This window comes from Pleurodeles waltl, chromosome 10 (genome assembly GCF_031143425.1).
Source record: "Pleurodeles waltl isolate 20211129_DDA chromosome 10, aPleWal1.hap1.20221129, whole genome shotgun sequence".
Classification (NCBI taxonomy): Eukaryota; Metazoa; Chordata; class Amphibia; order Caudata; family Salamandridae; genus Pleurodeles; species Pleurodeles waltl.
The window spans coordinates 931,803,724-931,823,637 of record NC_090449.1 but is presented as its reverse complement, the minus strand read 5'-3'; the positions used below and the strand labels follow the sequence as shown (position 1 = coordinate 931,823,637).

Below are 19,914 nucleotides of genomic sequence, written 5' to 3'. Positions count from 1 at the left end.
CATGGCCAGGGAGACAGACACCCCTTGCTGTGTGACCTTCATAAAGTCACGATTGTCCTGATTCATAAGGCTGTGAAACCCAAATAAGATTGTGCCTCCTGTAGGCTGATCTCACTGATTAACAATGAAACGAAAAGTCTGCTCAAAATTTTCGCAAACTGCTTCATACAGTTGGATGTTTCACTTGTTAACCCGGACCAGATTTATGCTGTGCAGGGCCACGAGGCATCATTTGCAGAGACTGATGGGCTACTTCGCACGCAGTAGAGGACTCCACGAGCTGGGGGTCCTTCTGGCCTTGGATGCCAAAAAGGCCTTTGGCTCCCTGCAGTGGTCATACATGATGGCCATAATCCCCAAGATGGGATTTGGACCGATATTTCTTAGCCTGGGTTGGCCTACTATATAAAGATCTTGTGGCAAAAGTCCAGGTCAACAGGATCCTCTCAGAAAGCTTTAAACCATCCAGGGGCACCCGTCAGGGCTGCCCGCTCTCACACCTACTTTTCACGGTCACTCTTGAATCCCTGGCATCGTGGATCTAAATAGACCCACAAATATGGAGCCTGTGATGGGACTCTGGATAGGAGGATGTTGTCTCATTATATGCTGATGATATCCTCTTCTAACTTGAGGACCTCTTCCACACTCTGAGCTGAGAGTTCTACGCATCCTGGAGATCTTTGGGACCTATGCGGGGTTCCGCATTAACTGGTAGAAGTCAGTGGCCTTCTCCGTGGTGGAGGGAGACACAAACTGGGCTCTTGATTGCCCCTTCAATGGGCGACCAGGAGTTCCGATACTAGGGTAGTTTTAGGACACTAGACCAGGACTTGTTAGTCCATATTAGTTGCTACATTATTCCTGTGTATTGCAACTCAAAACACTGCTGCCCCTCTAAGACTTTAGAATTTACATTAAAAAAAAATAAAAGCTTTGCACAACAAGCCCAACATTTGTTAGCCTCTTGGACGAACCAATTTAGCAACACTAATTTAACTGGTTGCAGTCAAAATATTAAAAACAATTCTCAGGTACAACAATGTTAGCAGTACAAAAAGTCCCTTTTTTCTTATGAAAAAGACACTAAAGAAAAAACCGGCAAACTTGAAAGCATGGTACCTTTACAAAGTATATGTAGTGTCACTGTGAAGGCTATGGTAACATAGTAGAAGTGGATGTATGTGAATTAATGTATTGTTTTCCCTTTTGCTAAGTATGAGCATTATGTTATCCGCATATAAATCATTCATGGTTTCCCCTGCATGAAACAGTTTATTTTTAAAAGGTATGGCTGTTTAAAATCCAGATGTTTCTGCATACCACCACCATGTGATACCAGCTAAATGGATAGACAGGCTACCCATCAAGTAAGACGAAAGAATATTGTGCAATGTGATGGTTGCTAAGGCATTCAGGGTGAAAGTATGTGGATTGGATGATAGTATGCTTCACCATCTGCACAATCTGGATCAGAAGGCCCCGAGGTGAGCCGATATTTGAGGATTTGAGAGTTCTGGGTTTGTGCAAAAGATAATGAGCAAGTAAGGGAGGACTTTCTAATAAATAACGTGTCACTTTAAAGACTGGTTGTGCGTGAAAGCTCTACTGCTGACAGCCATTTCTGAAACTCATTGAGGAAAACAATGGACGTTGATTCGCCAAAATGCCGCGGGTAGCAGGCATGACGTCACACAACATTTGATATCACTGGAAGTAATGTCATCTGACATTTCCCCCTAAATCTCAGACAGTGACGATATGTAAACTTGACCCTGAAAACATCACATTAAATTACATCACTGAAGCCTAGGGAAAAGTCAAAAGGGAAAATGAACCGCTACATCAGAATGCATAAAAAAAGATTTGAAAAAACACTGGTCATGTCCGTCTGTAGTACTTCACTCAATGATGAACCATAGCAACAATTTTAAAATTGTGAACTTTTGAACATTTATTTCATTTTAGAATGCATGCTAAAGAGTGGGCACAGCAATGATGAATGTATTCGTTTTACAGAACTGGAAGTATAATGCCTCACTGTCAACGTCAAAAAGTAAGCAGTACTTGCTATAACACACTATACCTTCTTTCTACCAGGGGCGGCTCCTTCGCATAACCCCACTGGCTGAGCCAGAAGCAGAAAAATAAAACAATAGCTTACTATTGTTTTATTTTTCTGCTTCTGGCACAGCCAGCAGGGAGGGGTGGGGCCGGGCCACAGGAGGTGGGAGGCGGAGAAGGGGAGGAGGGGAGAGTGCACCTAAAACACACAAGCGCACTTAGGTTTCTTCAGCCTGGCTATGTTTAACAGCCGGGATTGAGACAAGTGCACAGACCCCAGGGTTGTCTCTGAGCAGCAATCCAAGCCATGCAGACCAATCATGGCACTGCTTTCATGCTAGGTTTTGCATGAAAGCAGTGCCAGGATTGTTGGGAAGCTTGTGCTGGTGTCCCAGGGGACTACAACGGGTTAACCAGGGGTTGCAGGTTGCTACCTCTGGAAACCCTTAAAATATGTCCATGTTGAAGGTAGCCTGCTTCACTGCCTGATCCTTGCTGAGCAGGTTTAGGTGCAGTAGTGTGCCTATGTTGTCTGGTTCAATTAGGATGGATAACCCAATCTTCTGCCGCTTTTTCTCAAGCCGGAGACGTCCCTTTACAAGAACAGGATGCTTGAAAAGTTCATCTACCCCTCAGAAGCCACCACGGACAGGCTGGGTCTACCCTGGAAACATGTCAAGTGCAGTTTGGTATCTTGCTATCTTCCTGAAGGAGAAAAAAAAACTTTTTACCTTCATCAGACTTTGGAAATGCAGCAGTTCCTGCATGGGTTACTTCAATCTATGTTGCATGCACATCTGCAGGTAAGGCTTTAGGACAGAGTATTTGGACATAAAGCACCTGCACAGTATGGAGCAGTTTACATGTGTAATTTATTTATCGCATGCTGAATGAGGGAAATAGTTAATCTATATCCCTTTCACTATTTTCTTCTAAGAGTCAGAGCCTTAGTTCATCATCACAAATATGCCAACAGACTAGATTCAGGCAGTTGACACCCGATTTATTCAGTCAAAAATGGCTTTACTTTAACTGTCTCCCGCCTGAAATTGCTTCTGCTTCAATAGGAGTCAATGGAGGCAATACTGTCCCCCGATTTATTATCTCAAAGTCTCCAACTTTCCTGTTCTAAAATGTTGGCATGCATGCAATAATACCTACAACAACGCAGTGGAGGCAAATTGTTATGTACCCATCATCTAGTCTGGGTACTATTGACAATGATTCACACCATCTCCTTGCAGGACCATATTCCACACACCATTTGAAGTGCTCGGAGGGTCCCTCCGCATTGAGGATGGAATCTTGCGCTGCATGCTCGTCAGCCCTAAAGTAGGTGGTATACGTATTTATGAAGCATTTTAAGGTGCAAACCCATGGTATACCCAAAGGTCTGGGCTCCACATTAGACTTTCAAGTTTCAGGGCAGAATTTGTAGTTCTTCAGGAAGTACCCAGTCAAGAACAGAAACCTTTCTTGTGCAATTTGAAAGTGTGAAAATAAATATGTACTTAAAAAAATAAAATAAAAAAATCAAGAAAGAATGATGTGCCAATTTCTGAGTGCCAATGTGAACTGTGCATCGACCTTTTCTGCACAGATTTGCATCATGTCAAATTGCACGCTAAGCTTTGTTGCTCGTAGCAAGATCAGGCGAAAATAAAAATCCTTTGTTTTGTCAAATTGGACCTTACTTGTCACTACATTAGTTGCCCTGGCTTTGCAGGCAAGTGGATTTATTTTCAAACCATTTTTACTATTATGCCAATATGAATGTAATGAATACTATTATAAACCTATAGAGAAACAAAAACGGACCCTAACTATTGGTAACCATACCATGTCCTTTTGTGTCTGATAAGTTGTTCTGATCGTGGTTCCCTGCAACAGAAAGGAAATAGAAATAAAATATGAATTGTCTTTTTTTATGAAATAAGTCATTTCAGTGCTTGTGATGCCATGAGAATTGTTTTCTGCAAGCTCACATGAACATGTAAATTTACAGGCCATAGATTGCGCAAGCAGCATCAGACAGACTGGACTCTACCATGGTGTATTGATCTTGTAGAACTGCATCAGAACTTGAAATATACATTGAATATCACAGCGATAGGGTTGTGACCTCTCAAATAAGACTGGCAATAATTGAGCTACATGATGCCATTAGAGATTGTGATTTGGCTGTTGGCTTTGCCTGATGATCGTAACTGAAAAGGCCAATCGGATAGAAATAATTAACTGAACGTGGATGGCAAATTGTCATAACCAACCCACACCAACATCAACAAATAATCAGTAACCTGGAGGCATGCAGGGCCTTTCATGCTCTGACAAAGTTGTTGAATTAATTAACATATGCCTACTTCAACAGAAGTTGAAAAATCTACTCTGAGAACTTTGTTCACGAGTTATCACATACTACGGGATAGGCGTAAATTGAATGTCTGGAAGAGGCAGACTACATATGCAGGAAAGGATCAATAGTTTGACAACTTGTAAATAGCCCACCTGCAGTTACCTAATTTCACAGGAAAAGCAACCTCCCTCCTCCCCATCTCAACTCCACTTCCCAACAGTGGAGGTGCTCTGGCACCCACCTGCAAGCTCCATCGTGTGCAAAGCTATGCTCTTCTCACATTTCCTCTGTTGGTTTTTAGTTCTAAAGTCTGCCGTGCACCCCACACTCCCAATATGTATTAGATCATTTATAACATCCCTGAGCTGGATCACTGACTCCCTGCTCATCCCTCCTCCTTGCTGTTGATCCGGTCTGACTTCTGCTCCCCTCTTCCTGTGTTTATGTTTCTTTATTCCTAGCATTAGGGCCTGATGTCCACCAACACCTAATGGAAGAAGAGCACTTGAACAAATAAGGCTACAGGTAGCAAACATCTAGATTTTCACTTATGTTGAAAATATTGGCGGTATCTGAATTTGTCAAGTACAACATGGCAGTGCCGATCTGCTTGGACAAAACACCCAAGTTTTATGTGCTATGAAAAAATGGAAGCTAAAAAGACCTATGTTTTTCTATATTAAATCAATTTCCCTCAGCCATGTAAGGAACAAGGTGGAGTGCAGAGGACCTTAAACATTGTGTACTCTAGGGCCGGGCAGCACGCCATGGGGTTTCTGACGTTTTGGAAAATTAAATAATGTTAGCAGATGAATCAAATATTTATACATAAAAAGCTAACCATAAAATTGAAGATTTAAAAACGTTCTGTAAAATGTGAAAGAATATGAAAGTGAAGGTTAAAAATTAAGTTGGCATCCTTCGCTCGATTTCTCGGAGCAGCACGAGAACATCGCAACAGAATCTAGGATGGAAGGCAGGCGGCCTCAATTTAAGCACCTGGTATCAGCTGCAAATAACACTGCATGCATTAGAAGCAAAATAACGAAAACGTAAAATGCTAGAGGCTAGCATATTTTGCTTCATCTTTTAGAAACAAACAAATTTGGAAAAGCTCTGACCTTCCTAACAAAACGTTAATTTTTGCATTTTTCAGTTTGTGAAGTAAATAAAATATTTATTTTTGTATTTGTTTGAGGTATATTTGTTTTCGCATCGTTTTGAGGTTCCAATCAGAGAAACTGTTCAGGCCGGGGTCGCTGCCTTTCAATAGGGATTCGGTGAGTTCCAAAGACGCCAAAAGGTTAAGAATCCCTTCTCTGAAGAAAGCCAAAACACGTTTTGCAAGACTGGAGCGATATGATCTCACTGGGCTGTATCAGAGACCTCTGAAAAAGGTGGCACAAGCCAGTCTGAACCATGGCTATTGCCCAAGGAGTCACAGTTCAGCTTAAAGTAATGAGGATATCTAAGTGTTTTACAGTTGGCGTGAGAATGAAAGCGAGGCCCAACGCAGTGGCCTAAACAGAAACAGGATTCAGAAACTTCTGATTAACCACTACTAGCAGCTCTGATTTACATGGCTTACGTTTCAGGAAGTTTCCAGACATACACCTGACTTGAGATTAATTTCTCCAGAATTATTGGCACATCTGCACAAGTAAAGAAAGAGAAACCAAAGAAGGATCTGTGGGAAGCCATTAGTAGCAAGTAGATCATGAAATGATGGGCGACAGAGTAGAGTCCCATAGAACCGGGCACCTGGTCTAAGTGTTCATCAACCAAAAAGGAAACCAGCATTAGCAAAGCCAATAGGTCTCGCCTATTCCAAAACCACTGGCTATGTTAATGTGCTTAATCATGTTGTGTGGCTGCGGTGCAGCTTGTCTGAAAGTTATGGGATAAAATGCACTATGGCAGGGTCATAGCTCTTTTTCCCCATTTGCTGTTAGTCATGCTGCATAGCAGTCGCTCTGCTGTACATCATGGCTAAACCAACTGTGCTGGTGAGAAATAAAAGCAGTGAGGGAAAGCATTCTTCGGAGCCTCGTGGGGGTTGGGTATCAAGGCATGCCAGGGGGCAAATCAAGCAGCAAGATGGTTGTTAGTTTGTTATGTACATTTCTTAGCAAAAAAACACTAACGGAAAAACAAACTTAACTCTATAAGTGTACAGAAAGGAGAAAGTATCTATATGGTAAGATGAAAGCATAGAGGCGGGAAGCTGGACACGCAGGAACGTGTGGCCGTGAGGCTTCTGGTACATGCTATTAAAAAGGCACACAAAAACATAGTAAACAAGACAAGGAACGTCCGGCAAAACAAGAGAAGGGCTGACCTTTAAAGCGAGATCACCAAGTGCATGTAGGGAGGCTAGAGTGCCTTTGTGAGAGACTGCGTGCATGTGTTAAAATACAAAGAAATACGCAAAATTCCCAAAATAAGTAAACGGGCATTTATCTATAGCAAACTTAACTGACGGTGTGAGACGGCATGCCAGTAGTGGAAGTTAGTTGTTTTCCTGGGTAAAGGGGCGAGAGGAGAGGGGCTCGGATACACTGCAGTAGCAGGTCGAGAGGAGAGAGGTGATCAGAGCACTAGAGGCCAGAGAAAGGTGTAAGTGGGAAGCGCCAAAACACACGCTAAGCCTTAAGGCAAGGGATTTGCCCTCCTGGTTGGCCTTCACAAGGACAGGCTCCCATCTGGTGTCGGAAACAGTGAGAGAGGCAGTGGTCCTGGGAGGGATGGCGCGGGCTTGCAAAGCAAACATACGGCCAAAGAAACACGGGCTGACAGGGCACGGAGTTGCAGGGAGAGACTTCACACCAGCTGCCTGTCCGTCGGAGGTGATGGCCTCTCGAGGTGAGGAAGATTGTGGCGGCTGTGTCCCATGTAGAACAAGCATTTGACAATACAATGGGTCTTGCGTTTGCCCGAGTTAGAGCTATTAGCGTTGTAAATTCCCAACTGGACTCTTCTTGCCACATAAATTGAAAAGTAAAACAGTTGACATAAGCGAGCCGATTCAAAGTGCTACGGCCGCCATGAGCATGAAATAGAGACACATAAGGAAAAGGAAGTTCGCTTGCTGTCAAACCTATCTGCAAACGTGCAATTATCCATGTAACTGGGTCGATGGCCAAGGCGGACACAAAACTGTCCCAAGGAGGGACAAAATGTAAAGCATTTACCAATGATAACCAGTTGCGGCCCGTCCATTAGGAGAGAGGGGCCAACCTTTTGCCCCTCATGAAGAGTGACGGTCAGGCTGAGCAAAGGTCAGCCTGTTAGACAATCTTCATGTTCAGCTCAGGCAGCCAGGAGTGAAACATGCACAATTTACACAGACTCCTGGCTGCCTGAGCTGAACTTTGCTGGGCAGAAGAGGTCACAGCTACTATGGGCGTAACCTCCTCGGCTCAGCAAAGATGCCTCAAGGCCCTCCCCCTCAGTGACGAGGGGAAGCGTCACCCATTGCCTTCGACCTGGGTGCTTCAGGTTTAAGCCCTGAACCACCCAGAGCGAGTGTCAATCAGTGAAACCTCGTCACAGGTTGGGGTGGGGTCAGCAGTTTCACTGACCCCCATCCCACTCTGTGACAAAGTTGGGACTGCTGCCTTCCCTCAAGGAAGGCAGCAGTGCCAAACCTCCTGGGACCTCAGAGCTGAAGGTAAGTGTGTGTGATCTTTTAAAATGAATGTTTGGTGCGTGCATGTTTGAATGTCGATGAGTGTTGTGAATGGATGTGCGTGCGTGTGTGAATGAATGAGTGAGTGCGCTTTTCGCCCGCACTCCTCCATCCTAAAATAACCAGCCGCCACTGATAACAAAGGATTTTTGAAAGGCAAGCCCACAAACAAGTGAAAATGAAGGGCGTGCGTGGTTAAAAGCCCCCAGATAGAGTACAAAAGCCCAGAGCACTTGCGAGCTCAACCTAAAAAACGGAACCAGTAATAAATAAGGAGAAAACCCAAAACAGCAGCAAGACCGTAATAAGCCACCTGCCCCATGCCCACAGGGAATGAAGTCTGCTCTGCAAGCCTGGCACAATGCAAGCATGCAAAGGCAAACTTAAATGCAAGGGTGTTCATTGTTTTTTTGGAGTGCTTCCAAAATAAACTAAAAGCGGACTCTGCTCTTGCACTGCCCTAGAAAAGAGAAAGTTGCAGTTGTCAAACTAGCGGCCTGAGAGGGGCTGGTAGGCAAGAAAACAAAAGCAAGAAAACAAAAACAAGAACGCATTTTGGCACATCGCCACAACATCATTAGGGGGGGAGGGGAAGAGCGTTTCGGACTCCTAACACACCGTATATTAGCTGCAACGTATAGAGAGCAGCATCCCAGGTGGATAGAAGACTGCTGTCGGTTAGTACACTCCTGCCGACGAGAACCACCCAAAAAGTACTATACCTGCATCAACAGCACACTTATTAATGCGCCCCTCTCCAGTGGGTGAAAATTTTAAACGCTGCGTGAGGGTACGATGGGAGACAGGAGGGCAGTTGGGAGGGAAAAATAAAAATAGTTACGGGAGGGCAGTAACTGACAAAAAAAAAAAAAAGAGCTAGGACATGGCCCGCAAGCAGCAGAGGGCCAGCGGAGGGGCACTAAATCAAAGCTAATTATTCTGTACTTGGTCTGTGTGCTGTTGACAGAAAAGGAAGTAAGGCATGGCATGTGCAGACCCAATGAGAAGCAGTTGAAAAGCGCGAAAATGATGAGAACAAATGGGAAGCAAAGGCAGGCTCTAACTCCTTTATTGTAAACAATCCCCTCCCAATCAAAGCACATCCGCTGTGTAGGGGAGAGATAAAAATGAGAGATGCCATGTTATCCAAAAGGTAAAATCCAATCAATGGAGCACTGAAATCACTAAATCTTATCTCACTCAGCTGAGTGTCAGGAGAATATCATCGGTCTGGGAGTCAAACCCCAATGATGGGCTACCAACAGTAGAGCTTAATTTGTAAAACATCAAGTGCCAGGGCCCTTCTCAGAAGGCTACTGCAGCTTGCACTACCCATTTCCCCTGGCAGAGCTGCCAATGACAGTACACATTCAACCAATAAATCACACTCCTACAAGTGTGTCAGTTCAGACTATTTCAGGCCACTCAAAGCTACAAGGATGACATAGGTGGCAGATATTATTCAATCCTAATGTATTTACAATTATTAAACACTGCCTAATTTTGATATGTGTACAACAGACAGCGCCAGCATGTAGTGGATTGTCATTAGTGGCAGTGTTGGGAATTAAGGGCCCGACTTAGAGTTTGGAAGAGGGGACGACTCAGTCACAAACGTAACGAATATCCTTTCCACTGTATTCCAATCCCATTGTAGCCTATAGAGGTCGTAACATGTTGGACAGGATATCCGTCATGTTTGTGACGGAGTAACCCGCCTGCCAAACTCTAAATCAGGCCATAAGTCAGATACTCAGCACCGGAAACCACCAGCTCAAATTAAGCACTCAGTACGTGCTAAAACTAACTGTATGCATACCCACTGGAATTATGTGCTTCTGCTGCTGACATTTTGCACATAATTATGGATTTGCAACATTTGCCATTTTATCTACTATCTTTGTAATCCCATTAAACACCAATTACCGTTGGATCAGGATTAGGATTCATGCAAATACAAATAACTCCTCAATATAGGAGCGTCTCTGGAAGGGCTGTCTGACTAAACACTCCAGATCTAGATGAGCCTGAGAAGAAGTTGAGAAGAGTAAGAGGTTCCTGTTTGTGTTCCTCTTCTCCAAAAGGGGTGAATTAAGCAATTACCTTTGGAGCTAAGGACATTTTCAAGGTGTACACCTGGATTTGAGGATGGCAGGGCATGACAAGAGTTCAAAGCAAATGCATGTTCAATCAAACGGAGTTGTAAAGAAACATATACAACAGCAAGTGCCAGTCTCATCCATTCAAACGTATAACATTTGTTTTGATTGATGGTAAAAAGCAAGCTGCAGAAATATTTGACACAAGGGCTATCACAGTGACCCTGGTGCACCAAGCTATGAATATTTTTAAGGGAAAAAAAAAACAGACTGAAAATAAAATAGTATGTGGAAAACATTGTGAGCTCTCATACAGCCGCCTTTACTATAAGGCAGCCAGCCTGGAAAAGCCAAGATGACCATTAGGGGACTTTGAGAACTGGTCACTGAGGTACAATATGCAATTACTTGGGCATCTCAAAAGGGACTGAAAAGGACACTGAGGAGCAGTTCCTAAATCAAATTATATGAATAGCGCTCATGAACCATGGAACCAACTAAAGTCAATTAGGAAGACAGGGCACTTAGAAACCTCACATAGACGACCACTGAGGCCTGCCCCTACAGGCTAGGAATACACTAGCAAAGACAAAGATAGCAACTTTCTATTGGAGCTGCAAAGAGGAGGAATACTTTAAAATTGTCATCATACAACTGTGCTGTTAGTTGCAAAAGTAAGGTGAGGGTGGAGAGGTTACGTCCCTTAGTAAAACTGAGAATAGATCTAAAAGAAAATCAGTATTCTTTAAACACAGAAGGAAGCAACCTTGTTATTTTGAATCAAATCTTTGATGCATGTAATAGGGCACCTGTTCTGTGAGATATAGAGGTGACAGGCTGGTTGATTCAACACAAGATGATCTACCATTCTAGAGAAGAATAGGAGTGTTGGACTTTTTTGCTTATGCAGGGTCATCCCAAATCTTTTTGCCTCCTGCCTCCTATTTTTTCTGACCTGTTGCTGTTGGCTTTTGAACTCTGAGCACTTTACCACTGCTAACCAGTGCTAAAGTGCATATGCTCTCTGTGTTAATTTTATGGTTGATTGGTTTATCCATGATTGGCATATTTGATTTATTAGTAAGTCCCTAGTCCAGTGCACTAGAGGTGCCCAGGGCCTATAAATCAAATGCTACTAGTGGGCCTGCAGCACTGGTTGTGGCACCCACATAAGTAGCTCAGTAATCATGTCACAGACCTGTCACTGCAGTGTCTGTGTGCAGTTTTAACTTTAACTTCGACTTGGCAAGTCCCCCCTAAGGTAGGCCCTAGGTAGCCCCAAGGGCAGGGTGCAGTGTATGGTTAAGGTAGGACATATAGTAATATGATTTATATGTCCTAACAGTGAAATATTGCTAAATTCGTTTTTCACTGTTGCAAGGCCTGTCCCTCTCACAGGTTAACATGGGGGCTTGGTACGTCTTTAAGGTCCTGACGAATCGCGTAAGATCATTTATTGACCATAAATTAGCGAGAAACATGTTGACCTATGATGTAGAGTAACACAGGGGGTCCTGTGTGTATTTGTTTCATGTTTACTACTCCCCAATGTGAGAGTTAGTAGCTGTAATAGTAAATTCTTTTTTTATGGGGAGTGTAGACATTATTTTACTATATCCCTATTTATTGTTTTTAATCTTGCCAGAGGTACTAACATTGAATTAAATCTATGATCATACCCTACCTCTAGGCATTTTTAACCATTATTATACCAATCCTCGAATTCTTTTGACCGGTTGTGCATTTTCTTCCTAAAGATCTCCGGCAAAGAGCCCCCACGTGGGGCCAGTCAGGCATTGCAGCGCCAGCCTGACGAGGAGCACAGCCCTATGATGAAGCATGTCACCGGTAGGTGAGTGAGGGCTCGTGCTTCAAAAGAAAAATCTTTTCCTTGGTATGCAGAACCTATCGGTCTAAAAGGAACTCCCCCTTTTGGAATCGTGTGTGCAATTTTTGATTCATACTAACATGGGGGCTTACCTTTAAAACTGATTAAAGTGTAGATTTCATTTGGGAGTGGATAGATATGTGGAGTTTGGGGTCTCTGAGCTCACAATTTAAAAATACATCTTTTAGCAAAGATGATTTTAAGATTATGTGTTTGAAAATGCCACTTTTAGAAAGCGAGTATTTTCTTGCTTATACCATTTCTGTTACTCTGCCTGTTTGTGGATTCCCTGTCTGGGTCGGTTTGACAGTTGGACTGGTTGCACCCCCCACTAGACAGTGACACAAAGGGAGCTGAGGTGTAGTCTGCATTTCCCGATGAGCCATCTGCGCTGGTGGGGGGGTGGGGGGAGAAGAGTGTTCACTTACACCTGAAAGGGATGTGCCTGTCCTCACACAATGCAGTCTCCAGCCCCCTGGTGAGTGTCTGGGGTCTAGCCTGGGCAAGGCAGGATTTCACATTGAAGAGAGACTTTGCTTTGAAGTAGGCCTACTTCAAAGGAGAAATTGGGTATAAGGAGGGCACCCAAAACCACAGACTTTAGAAACACTTCTGGAAACAAGAGGAACCTCTGCCTGTAGAAGAGCTGAAGAGCTGAGGAAGAAGAGCTGCCCTGCTTGTGACTGTGCTTTGTGGAGCTATCCTGCAGTTGCTGCTTCTGCCAGAGTAAGAGGGCAGAGACTGGACTTTGTGTGCCTTCCATCTTGTGAAGATCTCCAAGGGCTTGATTTATAGCTTGCTTCTGTTGTTTGAAGTCTCAGGGACAGCAAAGACTTTTCTCTGCCCGCACCGGGAGTTTCTGGAGAGACTCCTACTCTGCCAAGTGGTGCTCATCCAGTTCCTGGGACCCTGAAAGGAGAAGCTGGCAGCCTAAGAGGAAGAAATCCACGCAGAGAATGCAGTGCGGGGAAAAGATCGACGCAACTCCGATCTGCGGCTGAAAAATTGACGCCCTGTGGCTTCCTGGGTGAAAATCGACGCTCTCCTGCAACCCGACCGAAGACTCGACGCACAGAGCTGGTGAAACGACGCGCAGCATCGCTGACTGAGGCTGGGAGATCAAAACCTGCGCTGTGTGTTTTTTGGATCATTGTGCGGCTGGATTTCTGACGCAAACCGCTGGGCATGTAAAAAACACAAGGCCTGCCCGAACTCAACAGTGCTGACCGGATTGACGCATCGCTCTCCTGTGGAGCGAAGAAACAACGCACCCAGACCCGACAAAAGGAGAAACAACGCAAGGTTTAGCTCGTGAGTGAAATCGACCCATCGCAAGCCCTTTTTGACGCACACTCGCCTGTGTGGAGTTATTTGTGACACACTTCAAGTACATTTTCACGCTAACAGTGTTAAGTGTGTGTTTAAAACTACATAAAGACTCTCTTTGCTTTTTAATTGATAACTTGACTTGTGTATTGTGGATTTTTGTTGTTTTGGTCCTGTTTTGTTTAGATAAATATTCTGTATTATGCTAAACCTGTGTTGTGTAATTTTGTAGTGTTTTCATTATGTTCCTGTGTGTGTTGGTACAAACACTTTACACCTAGCACTCTGAAGTTAAGCCTACTGTTTGTGCCAAGCTACCAAGGGGGTAAAAGCAGGGGTTAGCTGAGGGTGATTCTCTTTTAACCTGACTAGAGTGAGGGTCCATGCTTGGACAGGGGGTAACCTGACTGCCAACCAAAGACCCCATTTCTAACAGGGAGTGAAAACAGGAGGATAGTAGATGGAGAGGGAAGAAGGGACATTAGTTGTTTTTGTAAGCACTGGTAGTACAATGGCATATGTAAACTCGGACTAAAAACTGGTAGTGCAGGATGATTAATGAGGGAGGTTAGGCAGGATTAAATTCAGATAAGAGATAGAGGTTTGACAATATGGGTGCTAAAGCAGTCAGAGTAAGAGTGGTTGCGGAGCAGAAGGACAGGAATGAATTTGGCATTACAATAGAGGGGCAGGGCATTAATTGGGGTGAATATGAATGTGATTTAGCACAGCAAAGACGAAGGGGTATTGAGGTGTACTGCAGTACTTATTTGGATGCTGTACATTTTCAAGAAGGACAGGCATGATTGGAGTTTAAGAGTGATTGAGTGTGGAAATGCGTACTTGATTACAGGACTAAGCTGCTGAAGATGGAAATATACAGAGGTAATAAGGTCTCAGATACAGAGCGATATTGTGCTGTTAGGGCTTATGAGGAGACATCAGCCAATCTCTATTTTACTATATAACCCAGATGTCTGAGTTTCACACCCCTTGAGTAAGATTGTAGGTATTTGTTAGGGAGAAGTGCCAGCAAATCATCCAAGGCTGGAGGTACTACTAAGATATATTTGAGCCGTTTGACTCCAGAGTTTCATAGAAACTCCTGTATTAGATGGGCCAAGCAGTAGGGTTAACCCGTGTGGTCTGACCTAAGGATAGCTTTTAGTGCAGCTTTGGTATGGTACCTGAAGCCATGGCACCTACTGGGTGGTATACCTCTTTCCTAAATTATATCAGACTGTATCACATGTAAATACTCTTAGGCCTGGGAGAGTTCTCACTCTGGAAATAAAATTCCTCCCTGCCAAGGCTTATAGAACTAGGCCAAAATCCTCACAAGCTAGACATACACTATTGAGGCCTCAGGAAATCAACCCCCTTTCATCAGCTGTGAATCAACGCAAAATATGCTTAGATCGGTCTCCTTTTAATAAGAGTTCCTTCGAAAGGGTCTCATCATTCATATGGGCTCGTCCCCATTGACCTCGTTGGAAGGAATCCTAATATGCTGTTGAGAGAAGCAATGAATACTTATTCAACTGGATAGATTAATAACAATTGAGAAAAATATCTTCTGATTATCAAACCAGATATTTGAGAGGCACAGTGTGTTATGAAATCCCGTGCTTAGAAATAAGTGGTTTAGGATTTAATATACTGGGAAGAAGGACCACTAGATCAAATAAAGCTTCTCGGATTGAATGGCTTGAAGACCACGGTTGACATATAGGGCTCCATGCAGTGGAGTTGGAAAAATGTATTTATCTGAATGAACTGAGCTTTAACATCTTTGATGGTTGTAGGAAAAACGTCAGAGTAGAAAACCTCCTGCATAGTTTGATTCAGTGGCTCTGATGGAAAACAATTTCAAGCTAACTAAACAGGGTGACTAGCTTTAATTGGCTACATGTAAAGAACTGTTGAGTGACTACAAATAAAATAGAAATTAAACAGAAGAAAACTCAAATCACAAAGTTATATTAAACTGCTTTGGAAGACTCACATGACTAGTACAACTAGAGCAACATGTGCACACCACTCACCTTAACACCCAATACTAACATATCCTAGATCTAGAAAGATTCAGATTGACATATTTAAGTTGTGTGTTTAAGGTAGAAAACAAGTTGGTATATAAAACCTTGACAAGAAATGTTGAATATTTATACAGCACTGAATCGCTCAATCAAAACCGCAGATTTAGATACCCAGATCCAGAACTATGTCATATCAAGGATATGCTTTTACTTTTGAATATTTTTACCCTAAATGTAAATAAGTAATTACAAAATCAGGAAAGCAGCGTGAGGATACTTCTGAATTAGGTGACCTTAATTTAGCGTTTTTGAATGACACATACCTAATATGCTGGATTCATCTTTATGGTTTTCATCATCTAAAGAAATCAACCTGGAAATCATAAAGTAAGAAAATACTTTCAAGTTTAGAAACTAGACAACTTATAAATACAAATATTTTTTCAAAAACCTTCACGCTAAAAGATGACACTCTTAGAACTGTTTTCCCCTTATATATACACAAGATGTCAGCATTTCTAATTTAGCATCTAAATAAAAAGACACCCAGACAAATGTATTTCTGAAAAATCACCTTCATGAAAAATTAGAACAGAGATGATAGGAGACATCTAATTTGACACCTGAGACTGCAGACATTTAACTCTACGAGACACTTAACTGAAAGATTAATGATATTACATATGCAGTGTGTGATGCATAATCCCCTTGGATTAATTCACAGAGGTTACTCCAGGCAAGACATGAATTCAGAAATGTTTCAAAGACCCAAACCTTTTCTAGTGAGACACTCTTATGTGTAAGATCTTTACGTAAGAACAATTATGATTTTCATAATCGATATCCCTCAAAAGGAACAGTCATCACTAACCCTATTTACCTGTTCATTTGCAGGTGAAAGTGTATCAATAAACATTTCTTTGTTTCCCAAGTACAACATTCACAAAGGGCATTTTGGAGCTACAAATATCAATGAGTGCCAACCATCAGGAGACACAGGCAGGGTCTAGAGTACAGAGGAGCAAAAGAGATGGATCTAAAGGTGTTTCTGACACTGCCTAGCTAGTCAGTGTCTATGATCATCAGGAAGAGGATTCTACAATTTGGGGGCCATCACAAGCAAAGCTCTTCTACCACACCTGCCTTTATTATACAGTAGGTCCAGCATTAGGTTTTGTGAGCAAAATATAATGGTCCATGTGATGATATGCAGAGGAAGGATGACAAAGACTTACTTAGAACAAGTGTGGTGCTCGATGAACAATACAAACTGCCTCAAACTCAATCAATGTTTTTTTATGGGAAGACAGTGTAGCACTCTCCTTGCCTCCATCATGTGGTCAATTTCTGAAGGTCACATAGGGAGTGCAGTAGTCTTCTACAATCGCTGCAGCCTCACCAGAAAAGTCACCATAATGCAGATGTAAAGGGCATGCCTGCAAGGCATGAGAGCTAAAATCAGCTCACTAGTGGAGGTATAATCTTTTAAGGGAGCACAGGAGCAGAAAGCAGGAAGAACAGACAATTTGAAGGTATGCTTTAAAACTGAAGTGGTAGTTAAAACAAGCCAAAGGAATTTTTGTTTTGACTGTGTCGGACATGTCTCTCCCCAATGGAGGCAGGATAGAGTATCTCAGGTGCATACGGATGGATCAACTTCCACTCTAGAATCTTAGTTTCATGCAGTTTAACTTCGAAAGGTTTTCAGTCGTGCAAGCCTGTACTGCAGGTAAGCATTTACAGAGGCTGTTGATTCTGTCTGGAGACCAGAGGTCGAATCTCAATATCATTTGTGTTTTCTCAGTAACCGAGAGGGCTCTGGAACCACAGCTCTAAATCAGCTGTTCCAGAGCCTGAGCACAGATATTTAACAAGAATTGAGTGCATCAACGCTTGGATGATACCCAAAGCTGGATCATTTATGCACTTAAAAGCACATTTTTAGCTTCCTGATCTTGCAGATTAAGGAAAATGCATCCTTCATCACATTATAATGCTTGTAAAAAGGAAACTAGTATGCAACATTAAAAACTTAACAAGAATATAAAATTCGAGGACAGTTTTTTTTTTTTTTTTTTTTTTTTTTAAGGTCAAATTTTTGTACCACTTTCTTTTATTCACTTAGGATGCTTATCTCAGTCTCAAAAAACAGCACTAAGGCCACCCATATAAATAGAAACTTGAACCAAGATTGACAAGTTTAATAAAAATAAGGCTGCTGATGATGTTGTAAATTCAGTTTGGGTAGGCCATTTTCAATTATTCATACTTATCATTTTCTGTAACAATAATGTTTTTGGAAAAAAATAGAGCAAGACACTTACTCAACAAAGCATATTCTAGCAAATACAAACCACCCCTCTAAAAAAAGGCAATCAAATAAACATGCATGGCCAAGCTGACCTCCAAACTATTTTAAGATCTCTGTGTGAATTTATACATATTGACTGTTATACAGACCCTCCTAAAAACTTCAGATACTTAACCAAACAGTGGTGTAGTTGGGTAGCTCAAAACAAACAGGCAGAGTTAACGATATACTGTTGTCAATGAGGAGCATATTTAACAACTCGTAGTCAAACACAGCAAAGTTCAAACTGACTTGGAGAACTAAGAAGGATAACTCCACTTCATTGACAACTGCCCATTGACCATTATATTATATGTTATGTACACGCTGTTCGTCCACCGCTACATTTCCTCCTGCTTATTAGCTGTTCCCAAGGATCACATGTGCAGTGTTCGAGTAGTCACACAGGAACCATGCACAACAGTCTCAGCCTTTCACAAATAACTGTACTTTAAAATGATATGCACCTGGTACCAAACACAACTCCTAATGACCACTGGTAGCATCCTCTCATCAGCCAAGTATTAAAAATGTATGGCAACCTGGGCGTTGCCTCTCACACCTAACTCGAGTGCTGTGATCTCTGGTCTCAACAAGAGAGATGATAATGTGCTGCTGATGGCTCTGAAGGAGTCACTGTCAGCACAGAGAGGGGCTGTCTTCAAACACAGACTTGTATAGACCTATGACTGACAGGAAGATGCTGCTTGGCATTTAGTGAATGATGTCATAACAAATCCCAAACCACAGCTGATAAATAAACCAGCACGCTAGAATACATTTCGACAGCAATTGTTCGAGATACAATATGGAGCAAATAAAACTGCTTATTTGTTCTCTACACCAGATGGCCACTTTAATGAGCAAAGGGAGTAATCCTTCGTATTCTAGCCTAGAATCATTACTTCATTAAACTGAAAAACACACCAGAATAATCCTGTCCTCGGTTACTGGAGCGAGGGTTCCTCAATGTCCCCTTCTGTGTTTATCGGTTATGGTGCAATGCTGGTCTATGAATGAACATTCTTTTATCGTATGACACCAAGGAACGACTTACTCATCATCATCTTTGTTGGTGCTTTCATCTGCTGTTTTCTCATGGTTTTCTGACTGCTCAGCTAATTTATTCACAGGGTCTTGTAACGTCTTCACAAATATATAAATTAAAGAAAAGAGCACCAAGACAAAATTACATTTTACAGAAAAAAAAATTATGATAATTTTATAACACTTTTACATGAATGCATACCCGCAGCAGAGCTGACGGTAGCAGCTCTGCAACTATGGTTAGGTCGGTTAGCCCTTGGGAAAGTAACTTATTTGATCATGAATAATAACTGTGTTTGAAAAATTAAAAACAAAACCTCTTAAAAATGTCTTCAGACTAATTGCTAAAAATTTCAATCTGACATAATTGTTCAAATCCATACTATAAAATACAAAGAAGCATGCCACTTATTAGTTATGCAATAGTAAGTCTCCTAATGTATTGCTAAAAACATCACGATAACATCATCAATCAGTTCACTGATGTAGCTGCATTCCTCCAGACACATACAGAACATAGGTTCCATATGGCAAGAGACAATATAAGCAAGAATTAAAAGATGAAAATATATTGGCTATCCATCAATGACAAAAATAAAAAGTCAACCGTCGCAAATAAGAAATATTTACTGCTTTGAAAAAGTGCTTGCGCTCAAGTGACCACAGTGAACAAATGAAAATATGGTACAGTCTGTACATTAAAGTAGTAATGAAACGCTTGTCATTCATTAGTTATTTACACCGCTTCTGCACAGTTGGTAAGACAATGAACGGAAAAATCAAGAAGAGTTCCAACTGCCGAGTTAGTTCACGTCGTTTGACCCTATTTGGTTAGTGGGTCATTGATAGGATTGTGAGTAATTTGTTGGAGCCAATTAAGAATTTTTGAAGACAGAATAAATTTACAGAAGACTTGTATAATCCAAAAGATCGGTAGCTGGAAGAACCACTTAACGGCAGACTACGGGTGTCACATACAAATCCAAGGAACCCTGAGAGTGTGGGCTATGAAATATTAAACCATCACACAGTGCAGACAATGCGTTCCGCTGTACAG

General features: G+C 42.2%; 1 protein-coding gene across 7 annotated transcripts in view; it reads right to left on the bottom strand.

Annotated features, from left to right (window-relative positions):
- Positions 1 to 19,914, bottom strand: part of ICA1 (islet cell autoantigen 1) — a 230,009-nt gene that overhangs the window by 110,120 nt on the left and 99,975 nt on the right. For 4 of the 7 annotated variants that reach the window (XM_069211715.1, XM_069211718.1, XM_069211712.1 and 1 more), the window contains exons 8-10: positions 18,868 to 18,956; positions 15,784 to 15,833; positions 3,904 to 3,945 (exon numbers count right to left, since the gene is read on the bottom strand). In XM_069211715.1, the coding sequence (XP_069067816.1) occupies positions 3,904 to 3,945; positions 15,784 to 15,833; positions 18,868 to 18,956 (181 nt within the window). The remainder of the gene's footprint in view (positions 1 to 3,903; positions 3,946 to 15,783; positions 15,834 to 18,867; positions 18,957 to 19,914) is intronic. The other 3 variants (XM_069211719.1, XM_069211713.1, XM_069211717.1) reach the window with 1 other exon arrangement.